Source organism: Molothrus aeneus, chromosome 6 (assembly GCF_037042795.1).
Source record: "Molothrus aeneus isolate 106 chromosome 6, BPBGC_Maene_1.0, whole genome shotgun sequence".
NCBI lineage: Eukaryota > Metazoa > Chordata > Aves > Passeriformes > Icteridae > Molothrus > Molothrus aeneus.
In genome coordinates, this window is record NC_089651.1 from 57,121,522 (window position 1) to 57,141,446 (window position 19,925).

The 19,925-nt window shown below is 46.7% G+C and overlaps 1 protein-coding gene across 1 annotated transcript in view; it reads right to left on the minus strand.

The window, feature by feature from the left end:
- PRKCH (protein kinase C eta) overlaps positions 1-19,925 on the minus strand; it is a 112,621-nt gene that overhangs the window by 40,492 nt on the left and 52,204 nt on the right. Inside the window, exons 8-10 of the mRNA XM_066551656.1 lie at positions 19,200-19,343; positions 18,275-18,448; positions 3,144-3,298 (exon numbers count right to left, since the gene is read on the minus strand). Of these exons, the coding sequence (XP_066407753.1) occupies positions 3,144-3,298; positions 18,275-18,448; positions 19,200-19,343 (473 nt within the window). The remainder of the gene's footprint in view (positions 1-3,143; positions 3,299-18,274; positions 18,449-19,199; positions 19,344-19,925) is intronic.

Below are 19,925 nucleotides of genomic sequence, written 5' to 3' on the forward strand. Positions count from 1 at the left end.
GGTTAGGGGTGCACAATACACTGTGATGTGACACACAAAAAGATTGTTTTCATGTCTGGATGCACTCCCCTGTATGATGGGCTAAGGAACCCCAATGTATTTGCTGATTCTTTTTTTTTTTTCAGGAAGCAACTATAAATAAGTGCTGCTAAGCTGACAGCTAAACATCAGCTCAGGGCATGACAGAGACCTTTCCTTGATAAGTCCAGAAAGCCACCTCTCCTTTGTAGTGCTGCAAATGAAGAGAGAAAAAAAAAGGTTTTGGAAACTGAAAGCTCTCTTTTAGAGAACAAAAAGGAGTTTCCTCAAAATGAGAAGCAAACTCACTGAAAATTTCAGTTGAATCATGAAAATCATCTCATGAGAGAACCAATCCAGGTGTAAGCCCAGTTTTAAAATTAAAAATCACATATAGCCAAAATGCCTCATCTGCCTCAAAAGCCCATTCTCAGGGACTTACAGCAGCAAATGCAAGAATATTGCTCTACAGCTATTTCAAATTGCTTGTGTGTGGCTGAAAAAGGAATCAATGAACACCTGATTTTAGCAGCCACCAGCACCATCCTGCCAGGCCACAATGACAAGTTTCAGCTGCTTCTTGATGAACTTTCAGTGCTGTCTCCCAAACCTCTCTAGCATTTCAAAGAAGAGAAAACCCAGCTTTTGGCAGCACTTGTGGCAAATGCAACTTGACTTAGCAGGGGAACACTCACTGCACTGGTGAATGCAGATTCTTTCCTGAATTGCTCAGTCTTGAAGGGGGCAAAGAAAAATAGAGTATTATGAAGTTAAGCCCAGAAGAAAAACAAATGCCACAGAGTATTCTAGGCCAGCAACCCTCTTCCTCCACTGACCCTGGACACCCAGAAAGAAGACACCTTGAAAAGCTTGTGGTAAAACCATTTCTGGTCAGGCTATTTCTGGTGTCTCTATCCCCTGCTCCTTAAGCAAGCACTCACATTCTGATCATAAAATCTGATCCAAACTCTCTTACACAAGTGCAGTGATTCCATTCTGAATACCCCCTTCTATCCTGCACATTCCCCCCAGAGCCTGGTGTTTGTGACCTGACAGAAGCCACCTCAGCTCAGCACAGCCTCAGCCAGCAGGTCCCTCCTCTTACATCTTCCAGAACCCCTACTAATTATAAGAAACTAAGTCACCCACCCCCCTGCAGACCTGCCCCATGTAGCTGAAGTTACCTGACCCCACAGCTTAACCAGTTTCTCAACAAGATCAAAGCCTGTGCAGTTGTTCGAGGAGCTTTCCAATTATTCCTCCAGTTTTTATCATGAATTACAGCAGCACTTGAAGAGTGCCAAAACCCAGAGGGATCAGTTACTCCTGCCCTGTGACAGGCAGCAGGCTGGGGCAGACAGGACAAGCTGTAAGCACAAGGCATTACATTATGCACAGACCCAGTTTTGCTGCTGAATGACTGACAATAACTACTGGATGTCACTATTTTAAGGAAAATGTCATTTGCGTAATTATCTGGCAGGGTCTCTCCTCAGTGGCTGGCATTATTCACAAGGGAAGAATTAGACTGAAATCCAGCTGTAGAGTAAGGAGATTTGCTATTCTGTACAGACAATCACTGTGCTTTAGGAGCTTGATACACAGGGTATATATCACTACTCATCCTCAGGCTCTCAGGACATGGAGAATATTAAAATGACACTCCTTCTCTATTTCACTGCACCGTTTATGTCACATGAGTTCATACTTAAAAATATTTTAATATTCTCTGTCCTCACCTGACCATCTGTTTCTTACTGCAGCTCAAGCTAGGAAGAGACAGAGAAGCTGCTTTTACTTGGCTGATCCTATCATGTGTCCATCAGATAGTGCCCCTTGCAAAGCCCCCAGCCCTTTGGTCATTTTAGCCCTCAGCTATTCTGGTTTTTGTGAGTTCAAACCTGAGTTTATCTGTCATGGGAGGATGTCCTACTGACTGGGTTAAACTATGTCCCAAATCAGATGACATTTGGCCCAACCCACAGAAATGGCATTAACAGAGCTGGACTGGGATTGGAACTGTCCCATCCTGCACCCAGCTCTGGATCCCAGCAGTACAACTGGAACCAAGCAGCAAAAAAGAGAGACTTGACATTAATCTTTGCAGTGCTGGCATGCCACAAATGGGACTGAGCAGGGCTACATCAGGCCATGCTCAAAAATACGTGCTTTGCTGCTGGATTCCAGGTAGCAGCATTCCAAAGAAAACAACAACCTGTTCTTCCTCCCCTGTGCTCTGGGCACAAGGATACCAGAGGTGTTGTGTGAAGTATGGCAGAAAGAAACCTTTCTGTACAACCAGACTGTCTCAGTGCTGACAACTCTCTGCTCCAGCTGTCCTACTCCATCCCAGAAGAGGTCTTGCTCTGCCTCTGGGGCAGGAGGGAGGATGTTGGTCAAATGGTGATGCTGGCCCAGAGAGGGCTCTGCACGGCAGCCTGGCTCTGATCCATGCTGGCTGCCCTATGCCTTTATGCTTGAGCTGACAGGGGAGCACTTCAGCAGCACAGAAAGGAAAAAATATAACCAAACTGCCCCTCTGAGTACAGAAAAATGACAAATAACAAAGGAGAGCTATGTATGGGAAACAGCTTCCTGAGAAGAACCTTGAGACCTCGAGTGGAGGCTGACGCATGGAGGCAACAATGCTCCAATCCTGCTGCAAACACAAAGATGCCAGACATGGGCAGGAAGGAAAAACTCCTACTGTAGGACCATGGCAGGAATGAAAACACTTTTAGTGGCTGAGTGGCACTGAATAATAGGTATGTGAAATAGATTTTAAAGACAGTAGCTACTGCAGGGAAGCACAGGCTTTAGTGTCACCAGCACGTATTAGCCTTGAAATAACATGGCACACTGTGGCCAAAGCAGCAGATCCTTACATTCACCCTGCAGAAAATCTGGGAAGGTTTCATTTAATGCCTGCCCAGGAATTTCACTCCCCCCTGGAAAGTGCTGCACCTTGGCCAGCGTGCAGGGGGAATGTGCAGGTACTGTGACCCCAGCTGACAACTCGTTCCTGGTGGGCAGCAAGTGACACTTCTTTATTCAAGCAGAAAACTGCAGCTCTCATCTGACACGTGGGGTTCAGACACAGGGGAGGCCATGAATGCAGAGCTCACCTGTAAATGATGCCTCTGCTATGGAGAAACATGAGGGCTGAAATAATTTCTGCAGCATAGAACCGGGCCCGATCCTCGTCGAAGCGCCGTGACTTCTGGATGTGGAACATCAAATCCCCACCATTGACAAACTCCATCACAAAGAACAGGCGATCCTACACACAGGCAGACACAACAAACAGGAACAGCATTAATCACAGCCCTGCTCAGGCCTGGAGAAGTCTTAGCAAAACTATTTTCTCCCAAACAAAAATATTAAGTAAGCTATCAGAAAAGCAGGGCAACCCTGATGAGGGGGAGAGAATGTCGAGAAGGACTCCACTGATATCAGAAGGCTAATTAATTACTTTATTATATTATTCTATATTATATTATACTATATTACATTATACTATATTACATTACATCTAAACTGAATTTGCACAAAGCACCCAACTTAATTTAACTGCACAGAATCTCATGATTGTCAGCTGACAGTCCTGACACACACACGCTTGGCCCTGATAGGCCAAGGAAACAAAACACCATCACTTTGGGTAAAAAAAAAATAAAATTGCATTCTACTTTGGCACAACACAGGAGCAGTGAATGAGATAAGAATTGTTTTGATCATTCTTTTCTTTGCTTCTCTCACTGCTTCTCTCAGGTTCAGAGAATGTGAATCCCACAGTAAGCGTGAGACAGTGAGTGGGGGAAAAGGCTGATTTTTTCAGGAGAAATCAAATCAATGCCAGGAAGACCTTTAGTATCTCCTTGCCCTGCACTCCTCCCAAAAGTTTTGACCCCAGTGATCAAATAAATGAATGAATTCCTGTTCACATGTGGATTGGGCATGTTAGTAAGTGTGTGCTCATCAGTAATCAGTTCCCATTGGGTTTCTCTGAATTATCCTTAGCCTCAACCAGCAGGGAATGACAGCCCTTCATCAGTACTCTCTGAGCTGTGTGGCACAAGAGAAATCTGCAAAAAAATCACTCACTCCCTAGTAAACACCTCAGATCTTGGGGGAAGCTGCTCCATAACACAATGTGCATAACCAGACTGCAGCTTTACCACAACAGCACAAAACTGTCTCGAGGATATCCCAGCATTATTTCTGGAGAATGTGGGCTGTTTTCCAGGATGGGATTTCCTGCCATACACTCGCATGGCAGCAGTTTTTTGGGCCCTTAGATTCCAGCTTTCCTCTGACTAACCTGCAGACACCTCTGGGGAATAGAGGAACTGATAAGCACGAACCATAAATAAAAGTTTCTGCTGAGCAGAAAAGCAACCTGTTTGATGAAGTTCAGTTCATTAACCACAGCTGTTGGTCTCTGAGGTTTCTCTTTTGACTTTGTTCTGGCTTTTGCAAAAGCCTACAGACAGCGAGAACTTGCTTAAGCTGTTTGCTCCACAGTGAGTAGGGGTTTCACATGATTTCACTTGATTGTGAGAGGAAGGACATAGAGAGATTTGGCACAAAAATAAACCCTGGAATTGTTGCCATCCAGTTCAAAAATTCCTCTCAGCAATTGTTTCAGGACTTTCAGTATTTGTTGTTAGAGTTTTTCTCTGAATATCAGGAACAAGCAGATTGGAAAACATGCATAGAATTCAACTGAGATCAGCCAGGCTTTTAATGATAATATTTGCCCTTCTTTCCCACAAGCCTCTTCCCAGGTCTGATGCTAATTATCTACAAGCTACTTTTAAACCCTCTCTAAGTTTAAGAGGATAAGCATTGTCGTGCTCCACTTTCTGGCAGCCAGCCAGCTTGAAATGACTACTGGTATTAACATCTTGAGATGCACATGGCAGAAGAAAAACAACCAGAAATTCTCTAATTTCTCAATGGACATGAGCAGGAAAGCAAATGGCTTGTAACACATGAGGACAGCCTTCTTCACACAGCCAAGCTGGGCTCTGCCCAACAGCTCCTCCTGGGCTCCTTCAAAAGGTAAAGATCATGAAATCATAGAATCATCTGGGTTGGAAAAGACCTTTAGAGACCATCAACCACTAACCCAACTATGCCAAGCCCACCACTAAACCATGTCCCCAAGTGCCACACATCTACACACCTTTTAAATACTTTCAATGATGGTGACTCCACCACTGCCTGGGCAGACTGTTCCTAATATTGGATATTTCCTAATATCCAATGTAAACTTCCCCTGGTGCAGCTTCAGACCATTTCCCCTTGTCCTGTCCCTTGTTCTCTGGGAGCAGAGCCTGAGCCCCACCTGGCTCCACACTCCTGTCAGGAGCTGTGCAGAGCCAGAAGGTCCCTCCTGAGCCTCCTTTCTCCAGCCTCAGCCCCTCCAGCTCCTCCCCATCAGACTTGTGCTCCAGACCATGCCCAGCTCCTCTGTCTTTCCCTGGACACACTCCAGCACCTCAATGTCCTTCTTGCAGTGAGGGTCCCAAAGTGGATGCGGAATTTGAGGTGCAGCCTCACCATTGCTCCCAGCACTCCCACTACACTCCTGCAGCACCAAGGCCATGTGCTGAACTCCATCTCCAGTCCATATAGACAATATCACCTCATTGTTTCACTCTGTCTTTATGAGAGGGCACTGAAAGACACCTGAGCTGGCTTGTCTAGGCAGCAGCCTGAGCCAGAGCAGCATGAACTGTGCAAACCCACCACCAGCCTTGGCTCTTCAGCCCACATCAGCCCTCCAATGCCACATCTTCACTGCAGAAGGTTAAACTCAGCCTGGCTGTGCTGTGCCTGCCTGTTCCTCTGGCTGCAGCACAGGTATCACCTCTGCCTCTCCAGTCAGGCCAGCTTTTACATCTTGTTATTCTTTCCCACCTCCTTCCTTGCTGATCTCTCCACATGACACACGCTTATCTAGCCCAGCTTGTCCAGGCATCTCCTCAAGCCCATACTTAAAAAGAAATCTCTCTTGCCAGATCCCTAACAGGAAGCAATTTAATTTACCAGCAGCCTGGTGAGGGATGGTGTGTGTGTATTTATGTAAGTGATACATATGCCTGTATAAACATGCATGCACTTAGGGGAACACACATGGATTTTCTACTCTTTCCTTAAAGGTGACCTTCAGGGAAACAAAATTAACACTTTCTATCTTAAACCATGTATGTCCAGCTTCACCAGAGCAGGCAAAACTCCATGGCCCACCTCAGACTTCTGCCTGTACTAGTCCTTACTATGATGCTTACAGAAGACACTACTTCTTTCTTAAATGTTCAGGTAAGCACCAGAACAGCTGATTTTAAAATTCACATCACTGCTGCCATTGAACTAGCAGCTTTTTTGCTAAAAACTGCTTTTGCTTCAGACTAACTGCAAACCTGAGCAAGTATAACTGCACGTGTTATACAGTCACACCCACCCATGGACTCATTTCACTGGTCAAGCATAGATACAGAACTCTGGGTTACTGCAGCTTTTTAATTTTATTTTTCCAATTTATTTTAAGGAGGTCCAGCTTATTGTCTATCCAGTTTCCTAACACTTAGAAATCCCACAGGGCTGCTGAAGGAAAGAGCAGGATAGGTATTACAACTGGTTTATTGTATTGGTATTACAACTGGTTTATAATGCAGCATTTGTGCACTGGTCAGCTACAAGCCTGGCAACAAGCATTTGGAAAATCAGCACTAATGACCATCCTTTGGGGAAAATCATCTAGAAGCCAGGAAAAGCCTTCCATTTTTACTCTTAAGGAAGACCATCAGCTTGCAAAACTGCAAAGACCAACCACTCTCCCAGGAATCATTAAGAAATAAAATAAACAGTGGTATCCTTAAAAAAAAAAAAAGAGGAGGAAAAGGAAAGGAAAAGAGGGGGAAAGAAGGAGGGAGCTGGAGGGAAGGGAGGAAAGAGGGGAGAAGAGAGAGGAAGGGAAGGGCAGGGGGAGGAAAGGAGAAGAGGGAGGGAAGGAGGGAAACAAACAGAAAAAAAAGAGGAAAGAAGAAAAAAAGAAGACAATTTTCAGCCAGAAGAGTAAGACTGAGTAAATAACTTAAGAAGGGGCCAGGAAAAGTAGATCTTAAAACAGCAGATAGTTCAGACACTCGCAAATCTGACCTAAGAGTCAGTTATGGGTCTCCTCCTTTCTTGGGTACAATCAGTGGGAATTAGGAGGAGTTGAAACCCGAATTGTTTTTTGACAGGGCCCAATGCTGGACTCCTCAATGTCTATTTTTCTATTGTGCTTTGCCCAGAAGTCTGCCTGATGTGGTATCTCTGTTTGACGTGGTAAGAAAGGAGCATTTGAGTCAACAGGAAACAGTGACACCAAAGGCTTCACAGCAAGTGGCAGCCACAGGAGGAAATCACATTGCACCACTCCTGGCCTGGGATCAGGATGAATAAACTCTCAGAGCAATTGTTACTGTAAATTAAAAAAACACTTGGAGGAAATAAAATCCATGGGATCAGGCAGGTTTATTTCAACCTACTTGTAGAGATTAATCCTGTCAATTTTCACACCAGAGAGCTGTCTTTTTTATTTTTCTTGGCTTTTCTAAAAATTTATTTCTTTTTCATTTCAGTTTTCCACCCCTATTTGTTCACCCATTAACAGGGCATTAGAAGCACAGCAGTGGCTGACAGCAGCTACATACACCCATTATATTTGTTCATTGTCTTAGGGAGTTTTGTGGGGCTTGAAGAAAGTCCCTGACTGCAAGAGCCACCAAGAAGGACAAACCACACACTGGTTACTCCCCTTGCAAACACTAAAATCCATCTCAAGCATCACTTCAGCCCTTTGTCCTCACCAGCTCTACAAGTTGCTTTGGATCCTCACACCTTTCCTCTTTGTCATCACAGGGGAAGAAAAAGAAAATCCAGATTTTATTTACAGAGCATCCTTTTTCTCCCCATGCCCAAAAAGGACAGTGTGATGGCCAGCTTCTACCCTCTTCTACTTAAAAGTTGTAGCTGATGTCCATTTATAACCCACACAAGACCTCCTGGGACCTTATCACCAATCACAAGGCTCCAATTTTCCTCCCCACAAAAAAACAATCCGCCTGGCTCAGGAATTCTGCTTAGTTTGCATTTTATCTTTTTGGAAATAATTCATGCACACAACTCCTTAGAAAATCAGCTGTGGGCTCAATCTCAGTTCACTGAAGCCAAAGGGCTTCCCCAAGAAAACAGTAATTTTCCCCTGTTTTGGTAGTTTATGCTTTGCAGAGCAGAAGGGAGGTTTTCCAAGTCATCCCCAAACAGAGACAGCTGTGTCACTGCTTCCCAGAGAAAATTTATTGTTTCCAAAAAGAGTAGCAGGGCTTAGGAAGCTTGCAAGCAAATCATTACAAGATAATTACAAGAGCTGGCAGGCTCTCTCAGTCTTCCCAATGTTCTCCCTTCGTGGTCCACAACCCCCACACAAAGCAAATCTGCCCTGGGTCTTGCTGAGAGCAAGCAAATAAACCATCATTTCTCAGCCCTGGGCTCCAGAAAGCCACATGTCCAACTCCCCAGCAGTGCAAGGGGCCATCTGTATCTGGGTCAAGGTACTGCAAAGCACAGGATGTGGAGGAGAAATAAGACACAGGCTTGTAGCTGAAATTTTGTAGGACTAACACAGTCATGCCCCACTCTTAGATGCTGCTCTGTGAGGAAATGCCCATCCTCCATACCCAGGCCTCCACAGAACCAATGAATTCCTGCTGGAAATGCCTCCATGCACATCCTTCCACAGTATCCACTGTTGGAAGTGCTTCCCCTCCTTCACATAGGTTCTTCAGCATCCTCATGAGGGAGGCAGAGGGGCAGGCACTGATCTCTGTGGTGCCCAGTGACAGGACCCAAGGGAATGGCCTGAAGCTGTGTCAGGGGAGGTTTAGGTTGATATCAGGAAAAGGTTCTTCACCCCGAGGGTGTCTGGGCACTGAACAGGCTCCCCAGGGCAGTGGTCACAGCACCAAGGCTGGCAGAGCTCAAGGAGGGTTTGGACAATGTCCTCAGGCACAGGGTGGGACTCCTGGGGATGGGGCTGTGCAGGGCCAGGAGCTGGACTCAGTCCTCCTGATGGGTCCCTTCCAACTCAGGCTGTTCCATGAGCCTATGATTCCATAGCCAGCCCTTCACAGAACACACAGATTCTATGAATTCCTGCTGGAAATGCCTCCCCTCTATAGCCAGCCATGGACCAAGGCAGCCCTGCACCTCAGGAGCTACTGCTGCTCCCAGCTCCAAGGGTTAGGGAGAACAGGGGAGTTATACATGGTTTCAAAGCCAAGGAGCATCACAGGTGTCCTGTGAACAGCCCCACCACAACAACCCTTGCACAAACACCAGTGTGAGCACAAGAACAGACCTCATGAGCTCAGCCCCAAATTCCCAGACGAAGCCGCTCGCGCTCGACTGCAGCGGAGCAAGGCAGTGACTGATGCCAGGTGAAGATTTGGTCCTTTGGGTTCAAATCACAGCAACATCAAGGAACACCTCTGCCCCATGCTGCCTCACAAGGAACCCCATGTGGCCCAGGACTCCCAGACACAGAGGCAGCAGGTTTTACAGGCAGCTGCTCTCTTGAGCTGTTCTTCCTCCCCGCTCCAGTGGCTGCAGAATTGCTGCCAGCCCCAGGAACCACTTCTGCCTCAGGGAACCAGGCCACAGATGGCACACACAGCCCTGGGGTTACCCAGTGAGGGCTCACTGTGCCATGCAGCTGAAAGGCTAAGAAAGGGAAGGTTTCTCTCTTCTGCTGCTTTTGGGTGGTTTTTTTTTTAAGCTAGAAGGAGGTGCAGTGGAAATTAAGCCAGCTCAGAATGGGCATAAGGTGCATGTGATGTCTCCTTCAGGCTGGGCAGCTGGTGAGCACATTTCTGAGAATCTCAGGTCACTTCCCCACACCAGGCTCGTTTTTAGGTCCTTAAATTAAGAGTCACCAAGCTAAATGAGGCAGTTATCACTGGTTATCACCCATCACACTCTGCCCTCTGACACTGCTGACAGTGGGCACCACGAGGCTCCCTGTGAGGCCACTGCAGCAAGGCCCACACACACGGCCCAGAGAATCATAAATTGGCTCTTGTCACCTACATAAATAAACTCTGCAGGGTCCCTGGGGGTGAAGGTGGCCCTGGCACTCGGGTGCACAGTGCACATCAACACCCAGCTCATTCCAGAGGAGCTCAAGGATGACAACCACAAACCAGGATGAGCTGAGGGGGGTTGTGGGTTCCCAATTGCCCCAGGGAAAAAAAAAAACCAAAACAAACAAGCCCAAATCTAACTGCATCCTCCAAATTCCTGCCCCTATTTTCTCAACCACTTGGCTGAAATGTCAAGCTCATTTGCTGGAGAGTTTTTGTAACAGGCAAATTCAGTCATTTGTCTGGAACAATGCATCTTCTGGGGTATTGAAGTGAAGCATACACACATCCTTCCTCCTCATCCCCTCCCTGCAAGACAGCCTAATTCACAGTAGTGTTACACTATTAGCTCATCTTTTCACCAGAAACTTTTACACACCCTATGTGCAAAAGGATTATTATCCTGTTCACCTGTACTTGTGCCATTTTAAACACAACCAGACCTAAATTAGAAATAAAACCCAAAATTCAGATAAGCCAATAAATTATGGAAAAAAGTCTGTTTTTTTAATCTCAATTAAAAAACAAAAAGACACTTTGAGCATCATTAAAATGAAATATTAAAAGGATACAAAGCAAATTGAAAGAAGCAACACAAAATCTTCCCGCCCAGACCTTTTAAAATGATAAAGAAAGAAATACTTCTTCCCACCTGAAAAATTACAAAAATTCAAAGGACTGAGTGAACTTAGAGGGGAATGAATTGAGAAATAAGGAACTAGAGTGTATGACACTATAGACATTACCTGTTAATCAAAGATTTACAGGTCATCTGCACCCCTCAGCTGGCTGCTGGCATCTTGGTGTCTCAGGAGACAGTAGCCCTGTAAATACCACTCTTTTTTTACAGCCCTCAACTCAAAAAAGATACTGAAAATTATATTTTCAGTTCAGAGGGACCAACCTGCAACAGCTCTTCCCATTTTACAAAATACTGAGCTCTGCAATATTTGCTGGCTCAGGCAGGGCTAGGGAAGGCTAGAGACCTCTACAAGCTCAGCCAAAGGTCTTCACAAAAATTAAGAGTGCCAAAACACCCAAAAGCCACTTGGAAACAGCTTGCTGTGAGGATTTGTGAATCACCTTCTCACCTTAAATAACACCTGGATAGCAATATGGATTCAAAGAGACTGAGACCTAAAGCACCACCAGCTCACACCTCAGTTAGTTACCTCTTCTCTGAGCTTAGATTGCCTTTGTTTTTTTCTTCCCCTTCCTCCTCAATACTGACTGGCACTTGCTTGCTCAGGGCTGCTTGAGAACTGCTTGCTTCCATTTTGATCTCTTTTCAAGCCACAACTTCCTTGATTTTAATGACAAAAAACATTAGTTTCACATACTGTGGCTAACCATAGGCAACACACTTGCCTACCCTTGGAGTGAGCTTGATGATTTGTCCAAGCTACAGTCTCTTCCCTAAGCCAGTGCAGATGGAGACAGGCATTTATATCAGCTTCATGAAAATGCAAATATCCAAAGTCCCTCAACCATCTGGGGTCAGAAAGTTACACTGGGGACTACGACAGGACGATGGCAGCTGACCCTTCCAACCCTGCAGCTCATGTTTTCACCTCAGCTCTCACTGCCTCAGGGTGCAGCCCGAGCGTGGACATCCAGCAAAGTTCACAGCTTAGAGTCACAAATGTCAGTCTGATCTTGTTTCACCTCCTGCCTGCAAAAAAACCCCTGGCCTCAAATGTTCCTGCAACGAAGTGACCACTGCAAGGCGGCACTGCAGGTGTCAGAAAAAGCAGAGATTTTCCGAGTGGGCTGCACAGGCCTTGCATGTCAGGTTTACTGACAGCTGGAACCAGCCTGCCAGCGCACACATCAGGGGGTTTTGGTGATGTGGACACTGTCAAACCACAGGAAGATGCACTTTCAACCAGCCTGCCTTTATTCTGTGCTAGACAGGAGCCAGAGGAAAGCAGAAACTGGCTGTCCCTGCTGTGGTCACAAAGCCAACACGAGGGCACACAGCTGCAGGATCTGCACTGGAGAGTGAAGGGGGAGAGAGAAAATTCCTCTGTACCTCCCTGTCCGAGAATCCTCAAAAACCAACCTGCCACCCCAGGTAAAGAACAACTGCAGCTCCTGCCAGCCTGACTTGCAGAGTCTCCCAGCAGAGTGGCTTGGTGCTAACACAGGTGCCAAATCTCAAGAATAAGAGAAAAAGTCTTTTCTCAAAAGTAAGAGAAAAATGCCCGCAGAAAAGCACCCAAGACATGCATTTGGCTGTCATGTGAATGCACACATGGAGTTGTGTCTCCACAACATGCCACAGAGGGAATGCTGGGGTTCAGAGCCTGAGAGTGCATCAAAGCCATCCTCTCTGCTCCCAAAGGGCTCCCTCCCAGTGCCTTTCAAAGGGAACATCAAAGAGGCCTCACTGCTTCCTGAACGCCTACCAGCACACTCCAAAGTCTGTGTCAGGGCACTTGTTCATCTCCCAGAGCCCCAGGAAGGCTGTCACTGCCTCTCCAGCCTCCCTGACCTCACCACACCGGGCTCTGCCCTGTGCTCTGCCCGTCTGGTGATGCTGGAGTGGCTGGTGGACAACCAGGCTGATGCTGAAGATCCCCTGGGGGCACCAGGACTGAGGACTCCCCTGGACATACAAGGGCACTTAGACCTCCCTTGGTGCACCTGGAGACCAGGGGTGGGTGAGCTGCCACCTCTCAGTCCCAGCACTTTGGCTTGTGGGCCCTCACTTGAAAATGATGTTCCTGTTGAAGGCTCCAGGTCAGGCTCTAGCACTTCTAGGAGGTGAAATACAGGCCCATATCTCTAAACCCTTGACAAGATGACCACACTGACCCTGGCAGAACTGCCTGAGCGCCCCAAGAGCCAGTGGAGATGTGGAGAAGCCTTCCCCTTCCATGCTGAGAGCGTGCCATGAGCCCTCAGCCAGAAATGGGGACAAAAAGCTGAGTGCCAAACAGCAGCTGCCCTCGTAAAACGGGAGCAGTTCCATGATTGTGCTGTCCTGGAGTCCCAGGCCAGTCCTGCCTGGCTTGAAGAGCACCCCTGCTCATCATTATCTTGAAGGACACTCGTTATAGAAAATCACAGCCTGCTGCCAAGTGCTCCTGTCTCACTATTTTTGGAACAACAGGGGCAGGCTCTGCGCCTCAGCAACTGTCAGCAGAGCCAGAGGGAAAGCAAATCCATATAATGATCAGGCTGGCTGACAGGGACAGTGCTGGGAACAGCATTGCCTGGGGGACAGTCCCCTGGAAGGACCCTTTGGTCATGAGAAAAGGGATAAGGGCCATACACCCAAAACCAGAAGCTATTCAACACTATTGGCATGGGAAGCTGATCTCCCCCAGCCCTCTTCATTCTCATGCATATGAGTGGAGACAAAAGGATTTAAAAGAAAATCACCTGTGCAGGAAGGATGGCTCCTAAACCCCTAAGACAGGACCTGCTTACTGCAAACTGATTTTAATTAAAACATTCCAGGATTCACATTCCCCAGGATTATATTACTGACTTAGCTATTTATACCTATAGCCTCTTTCACCCCTCCTAGGACAGTATTGTTGAGGTGTTGGATGACACCAGGGTCAGGTAAAAGGAAACAAACACTTTTTGATGCTTGTCACCCCCAATCCACGATCCACGATTATCCGCAGGTCCCAGCACCTGTCAGCAACTCACAGATTACTAGAGCAGGAGCATAATCCTCTCTGGCACTAAAGAATTATTCTAAGGCCCTAGAAAAAGCAGAGGTAAATGGCTTAGGCAAGGTGGAAAGCTCCCAGGGCAAGTCCTTCAATTAAAAAAAAATTAAAAAAAACAGAGAGGTGGTGAGCAGGAAAGACCTCCCACAGATGCAGGTGAAGCAAGATTTAAACTTCCCCCCTGCAATGGAGCATCTGGACTCCTTCCTTGCCTTTCATAGGAAAGGAATCCAGAGGTGCAAGTCCAAAACTGCCCAGCCCAGTGCTGGGCACACGGATGGCTACATCCAGCCTCTGCCAGCCTGCTGAGCTGCTGATATTTCATCTTTACACTCTGAAGACTGTGACCCACAGCAGGCAGGGACAGCCCTTGCAGCTCCTACCACCTAGTGGCTGCAGGATTCAGCCCCGATGGAGCAGGGAGGCTGCCTGGAGTCCACCCTGGGCAAATAAAGCTGCCCTTGCTGGAGGGCATCACTGAAGCTGCAGCTGAGACTAAGGCAGGCTCGCACTGAGCACAGAGGCAGCACAAGAGAACAGAAAACCTTTCTGAAAACCATCAGGGGCTAATGTAAGCTCAGAAAAAGCTCAGCCAGCTCTAAAATAGGCAAGCAGAGGTAGCAGCAGTACAGATGAGCTCAGGTCATTACCTGCTTTGGGTACTTGTGCCTGCTCAGCTAATCATGGAATCACAGAATGGTTTGGGTTGGAAGGGATGTTAAAGATTATCTGATTACAACCCTCCTCTCCTGTACAGGGACACCTTTCACTAGATCAGGTTGCTCAGAGCTTCATCCAGCCTGGCCTTGGACACTTCCAGAAATGGGGCACCCCTGGAATAATGCTGCATTCCTGGCACCACATGACATCACACTGTGCAGCACAGACATGTCCCAGGCTGATAAAGTCACCCCCAGGCTGCTTAAGCCAGGGGAAGAATTTGCTGCTTTGGGTGGGATATTGTGAAAGAAAGAATTCAAGTGGCCCTGGATCCAGCCAAATTCTCAGATCCTGTGAGTGCTCTGTCCTCAAACTGCAACAGCATCTCGGGTGCTTCCAAGAGCCTTCCTTTGGAGTTTCCATTATTTCCTCCTGAACTGGGATGGGGGAGGCTGTAACTGGACACCCCTGTGTCAGGTGCAGCCTCAACAGTGCCAGGCAGAATGGATAATGACTCTTCCAAGTTCCTGAAGCAGCCTGGTCCATAATTTAGCTCACATTCCATGGGGCTGCACTGCTGGCTCAGACTGAACCTGGCACCTACCACTAGCCCTGTCTGCCTCCCAGCTGGGCTTCTCCTCTGCCAGTCAGTCCCAGCTTGGCCTGATCTTATGGGATCAGGCATCGACTTGGCCTTGACAAATGGTAAGAGGCTTCAAAATGGCTAGTTCTTGAAAAATTCCAAAAGGCAGGCCCTGTAGGTCATTATGTATCCAGGGTCTCCATGGCAGACTGGAGTTGTGGGGTTTTTTTTATAACATGAACCATTAATACCACATTTTAAGTGTCTGGGCTGTAACTGTGATACATGTGATGTGGTTTTCATGTAATTGCAAACTGAGTATTTGTGATACCATGCTCCCAAATCCATAAATTTTTAAATATGGCTGCAGGATGACATTTTGAATAAGTGGTTACTCTTTTTATATCTATAATGGTTTATATTGATAGATATCTTTTTCTGCCAAGGTCTTGTTAATGGAGGGGATATCTCCATGCCATAAAAACAATAAACAGAAACCCCAAGTTTGTATCAGCCTGGTTAAGCCTTCCTGGAAGGATGTGACCAGTGAATACCCTGCTGTTGCAATAATTTCTCTGCTACAGCAAAGGGGTTTAATTGTGTTATTGTAAGCAATTTAAACCTGGTTATTCTGGACTGAAGTTGGTGTCACTGAATGCAGACCAGGGGCAAAAGATGTCATGAAACACTTTAATTTGAAATCTGCATTTTTTTGGTTAAAAATGCTTCCCTTTTCTGTGTTGTTTATCAGCAGAGGGGAAGCGGGATTCAAGTGAAAGAGGAACCCAGGAAAGACTGGAAATAGCAGGGTCCTGCTACACAAGCACCACTCCTTGGGCACCATTTCAAGGAGTGACCAGCTCTGTGTTCAGGGCACCAAGGGCTGAGGGGCTCTTGCCTCTGCTCCTCTGATGACAAGCTGGTCCAGAAACTCCTGTTCCAGGCTGCTCTACTGTTTAGCAACGCCCTTTTAATTTCCAGTCTAACTGTACCCATGGCCAGTCTAGACTCATTTAATCTTAACCAGCATCTTGACAGCTTTGTTTCCCTCCTCAGTGCTTGACATCTGCAGACATCAACCAGATCCTCTTTTTGCTTTCAGTTTGCTAGTCTAAACAGGCTGAGTTCTCCCCTTTTCTTCCTCTTTGCAAAAGACTCTGCAGTTACTTCAGCAGCCCAGAAGAGCTTGCCTGCACCTACAGCAGACTGTGTTCAGTTTTTTTGAACATGACAAACAGTTGCTCACACAGTGACCTTGAATCCTCCCTGAGTTCATAAGAAGCACTCTGCACAGCCCAGGAGCACACTTGCTGTTCTCACATCCACACTGCAAGTTTAGTAAGCAAAGCCATAGCAAAGGCCATAGCAATGAGTGGCAAAGTCCACATTTGACCTCAAACAGAACACATCAATACTGGACATTCCTGATATTTCAGGAAAGCCATTACAAGTTGAAATATCACAAAATAAAAGCCTCTTTGGTTACTAGTGACAACAGTGAGCTCTAAGTTTCATTTCTGCTATACAGCACAGCTGCTCTGTGAACCATGTGAGCTGTGCATTAAATGAAACCCAGCACAAACCACTCATTTCTATTAGATGAGTCTACCCAAAGGCTCCACCCTAAATGAGCACAGCTCTTCACCTCCATAGCTAACTGTTGCATCACCCCAGTGAAAAGAGAAATGGGTGGGTGGCTGAATACATTTGTCTGCTCTTTTTTTGGTTTTTTTAAGGTATTTTGGGTTTATGTAGGAGGAGCAAAGCTGCAATTAAAAGGGCAAGTTTCTCCTACTTCTTGTAAGAGGAAAACAAACTCCACTGCCCTTTAGCAAAGAACAAAATACAACTGGAAAGGAGCCTAGGCAGTTTTGAAGAGCTACACTGCATGAAATGCTTTGGTCCTAATAACAGCTTAGCTGAGGGATTCCCAAATTCACCTTGCCATACATGGCTGTGGCCACTGCCTCCATCTCAGCCACTCCTCCCTCCACCACCCACACCAGCAAGAGGCTCCCAGCACCAGCACACACCAGATGAGGCTCCCAGCCAGGCACTCAGGCCAGATCCTGTCCTCCACCTAGGTACACAGGGCACAAGGGACAGCAATGCTGCCATCTGTCTGCCCAACACAAAAAGAAATACCAACCATACATGGATCTGACTCAGTGTCCACCCCTGTCAGGCAGACCCTTTCCAGTAACCCCTAAAGGATCTTTTGTTCAGTTCTGAGCAGTCTACAAAGGCTGGCAGAGACTGGAGGCTACCTCCAGTTCCAAGTGCAAATCTTAAAGTTTGCAGAAAACTCAATGCAAATACAGCCTTGTTAAAAATTCAGGCAGCAACAGAGCAGAGCCTGAGATCCCAGACCAACCAGAGGACACTGCAGGTGTGCAGACATTTGCATTTGGAAGCGTTCAATGGCACAGAGATGTTTCTAGGGAAGACACAAAGAAAGGCTTTGTGCCCTACCAGTTTGTTAGGGAGCTCAGAAAAGGCCAGGATTTTGTTTGCCAAATGCCCAGCAGATGTCAGAGGTGCAATACAGCACAGTGCTCTGTTCATCCCTGTCACGGATATATTTTATGAAAAATCCTTTTGCTAGGATTTTTCTCCTGAGAAGCTGAGAGGCCTCAGAAATGAAATACAAACAATAATTATCTGCTGCTGTGGAATGCAACAGGTGCATCTTTGATTGGTCTTGATGTGGTTGTTTTTAATTAATGGCCAATCACAGTCCAGCTGTCTCAAACTCTCTGGTCAGTCACAAGATTTTCTTATCATTCCATTCCATTCCATTCCAGCTTTCTGATGGAATCCCTTCTATTTCTTTAGTACAGTTTTTAGTATATAATTTTCTTTTAATATAATATATATAGATATATCATAAAATAATAAATCAGCCTTCTGAAACGTGGAGTCAAGATTCTCATCTCTTCCCATGTCGGGGTTGCCTGAAAATTCTACATTTGGTGACCCCAAGTGAGGAACATTGCCACACATCCTTGAGCAGAGAGGTTTCTCCTGGGTCTGAGGTGGACACTGATAACAGGCCAGGGGCCAAATAAACAGCAAGGTTCCTCATGGCAACCAGTGCTAGGTGGAAGGCTGGCCACTGCCTGGGCTATACTTACAGGAGTCTGGAAGCAGCAGTAGAGCTTGGTGAGGAAGGGGTGGTTCCTGGATAAGGAGAGGATGCGCTTCTCGGTCATGGTGCACTCAACATCATCATCCTGGAGAATGACATCCTTCTTCAGCACCTTCACTGCATACAGCTCCCCACTCTCTTTTATCTTGGCAAGCATCACCTAAAACCAAAAGCAAGGTGAATGGCAAGGGCTGAGCCCTCTGTGTCTGAGCAGCACAGAGCCTCTCACACCTTCCCAGGCTGGAAATGTCACTCATCTCACAACCAGGTTTGTGGACCAAAGTGAGTCAGCCTGTCAGCATGGGCATCAGTGTACAATCAATGACACACAGCACTGCCTGCAGCAGCCTGCTCTGGACAGACATGCCCCCATGCTGCTCCTGTCTGGCACAGGGCTGCCTGGTTGAAGGTCACCCACTGTGCCAGCACAAACTGCCTGAGCAGGGCCTTTCTTTCCACCTCCCTCCTCAGTTATAAAACTCAAACACACTCTTTCACATCATCTTCCTGGCAAAGCAGAGAAACAAAACCACCATCTCACCACATTTGAAACCACTGCCTTGTTGCCTTTAAAGGAAAAGTCTGTACATGCTCCAAGAAATGCTGCCCAAATGCTTGTTAACACACACTTGCAGCTCCTGGTATAGGCCCTGGCATGCAGTTGTTCCTTCAGGTCCTAACTTCTTTTTTGTGATAGCCAGTTCTTCACTTTGTTGTCAGCTTTCTTTCTCTTCTCTTTTCTCCCTGCTCTCTGTAACCAACTTTGCTGCACAAAGCAAGTACCACTTAGTAATTGCTCTGGAGTACCACTGGACAGCCTGTGTAGCATGTTATGAAATCACTTCAGCTGCCTTGGGGCTTCTTAAATAAGGAATGTGGTTTCTCACAAAATAGCCAGGAATAACTCTCACCTTTCCAAAGCTCCCCTTTCCCAACACACGAAGGAAGGTTAAGTCTTTGATCCCGAGTTTGCTTGCTGAGGTTTCAGTAATGGTGTTGCCATCCTTCAGGCTGCCTTTTCCCTGATGTTTCAATGTAGATCTGGAAACCAGTTTCTGTGGAAGAAAGCAAAGAAGGATCAGCCTGCAGAGGAATTGTACTTCTCATTCAAAGGTGCTCACAGGTAGTCAATCCACCAACCAGGGTATCTGGGGCCTTTCCAGGGGCACTTTATGGCTGCAGAGACAGAAAGTTGTGTTGGTACAATCACACAGCTGCCACATGTGACCAGCCAAACTCAGCACTGCTCAGGGCTGTGCTGACATCTCAAGACCAGCTCCTGATATGGCATTTTGGGCTGTACACCCACTGCCCAGCACATCCCACATAATCACAGAATATGCTGAGTTTGGGAGGGACCCACAAGGATCATCAAGCCCAACTCCAGGCCCTGCACAGGACCATCCCCAAGAGTGAAGAGGCAAGGTTGACTCTCTCCATCCTTACACCCCACAAAAAATTAAAGAGAATGAGTGGGGAAATCCAAGTCTTCTATTTACCAGCAAAGTAAGGAGGACTGCATCATTTCTGCAATAGGCAAAGTGCTGTGGAGATTTAGAACCCTAGCAGATCTCATTTGAATTTCTTATGTTTCTACTTGATTTTAAGACTCTTGCTCAAAGCCCAGCTCAGTGGGA